We start from the raw sequence: 1,410 nt of genomic DNA on the forward strand, positions 1-1,410 counted from the left end.
TGTGATGATGTGTATTTGATACCATATACTATCATTATGAATGAAAANCAAGTTCAAAAAAGCATTATATACCCATTTTCAAAAGCTTTATATAGTTTTGTATATTTATTTGCTTCTATAGAANCGCTTTTAATGTTGTGCAGTAAATAAAATTAAAAAATAAAGAAATTTAAGTTCTAAAAACGTCGGTTTACAGGTCTCTATCCAGTTTACAAGCCAGGCTCCAGTACCCTCTTAATGTGTATAAATTTTTCGTTGTACAAATGTTATAAAATCTGACACAAAGTTTGAAAAAGTGAGAAATATAAAACAGCCTAGTTTTTCTTGGATTCATCATAAGAAAACATATCCAAGAGAATATAAACGTAAAAACCGACTTTTAAAAAAGTAAAATACGATAAACTCTCTTATAAACCTATAATTTTAAAATAAGATAGTAATCTGTATTTATATAAAATAAAGTAATAATCTTTAAATTTTTATAGCTGTTATTTCACGTTTAAAGTAGTTCGTTCTTCTTTAACTTACACACATAGCACTTTACATGTATTTGAGGTAATTGTTACATCATTAATATCAGTATTAAGGTTACTGACACTAACAGACTTACAAGTATCTATTAAACTTCTTACGTCGTTATCACTGAGGTAACTAAATATTTGTTCAATACACTCATGTGGTAGCTCAGGGAAGTTACAGAAAAAATAGAAAATTTTAATGCCTTGTTCGAGAAACTCTTTCCTTTCCATACCTTTTCTAAACTTATTTTTTATCATGCTAGCGTATATTGGAAATTTTGTTTTATAATCATCTGATCTTAGAACTTGCACTACATTTTCATTTCTCATATATATTGCTAATAGATTTGTATCTTTTATCAAGATATCATAAAATGAAATGTTAGAATTACTAATTTTCTCATTCTTCATGACTGCTAATTCTCTTTCACATATATCCTGGAAAGATCTTATTTCATAATTGCTACTCATTGATACTAATTTTTTACTTACGTATAACTTTGCAGTTTTCATCTTAACTATATGCTGTGTAAGAATCTCAGCAACTGGTTCATTACTCTTGCTGCCACAATAAAGGTCAAAATAATCCCTACATGATATAGAATTAATGTTAGCATCTCTGTCTAACAGCATCGTAACACCTTTTACATGTCTGTTTTTAACAGCAAAATATAGTGGTGTATCACCTGGTGTAAAAGAATAGATATATGTAGAATTAATATAAACTCCATGTTTTAAAAGATCCCAGCAAACAATTTGGTTGCGAGATGTCGCAGTTTTGTCGCCAACCGCCGGCGAAATTAGTAGACCAAATCCATATCCATCTGTGTCCTCATTAGGATATGGTTTGGCGACCATATCTGTCAAACATGTGAGATGTCAAAATGAGACC

The 1,410-nt window shown here is 29.5% G+C and overlaps 1 protein-coding gene across 1 annotated transcript in view; it reads right to left on the reverse strand.

Moving 5' to 3' along the window:
- Nucleotides 1-1,162: 1,162 nt before the first annotated feature.
- LOC109861753 (ankyrin-3-like) overlaps nt 1,163-1,410 on the reverse strand; it is a 4,207-nt gene continuing 3,959 nt past the window's right edge. Inside the window, exon 4 of the mRNA XM_020441543.1 lies at nt 1,163-1,204. Within this exon, the coding sequence (XP_020297132.1) occupies nt 1,163-1,204 (42 nt within the window). The remainder of the gene's footprint in view (nt 1,205-1,410) is intronic.

The sequence above is a fragment of the Pseudomyrmex gracilis genome, unplaced genomic scaffold, assembly GCF_002006095.1.
Source record: "Pseudomyrmex gracilis isolate BER0280 unplaced genomic scaffold, ASM200609v1 scaffold_997, whole genome shotgun sequence".
NCBI classification, from domain to species: Eukaryota; Metazoa; Arthropoda; class Insecta; order Hymenoptera; family Formicidae; genus Pseudomyrmex; species Pseudomyrmex gracilis.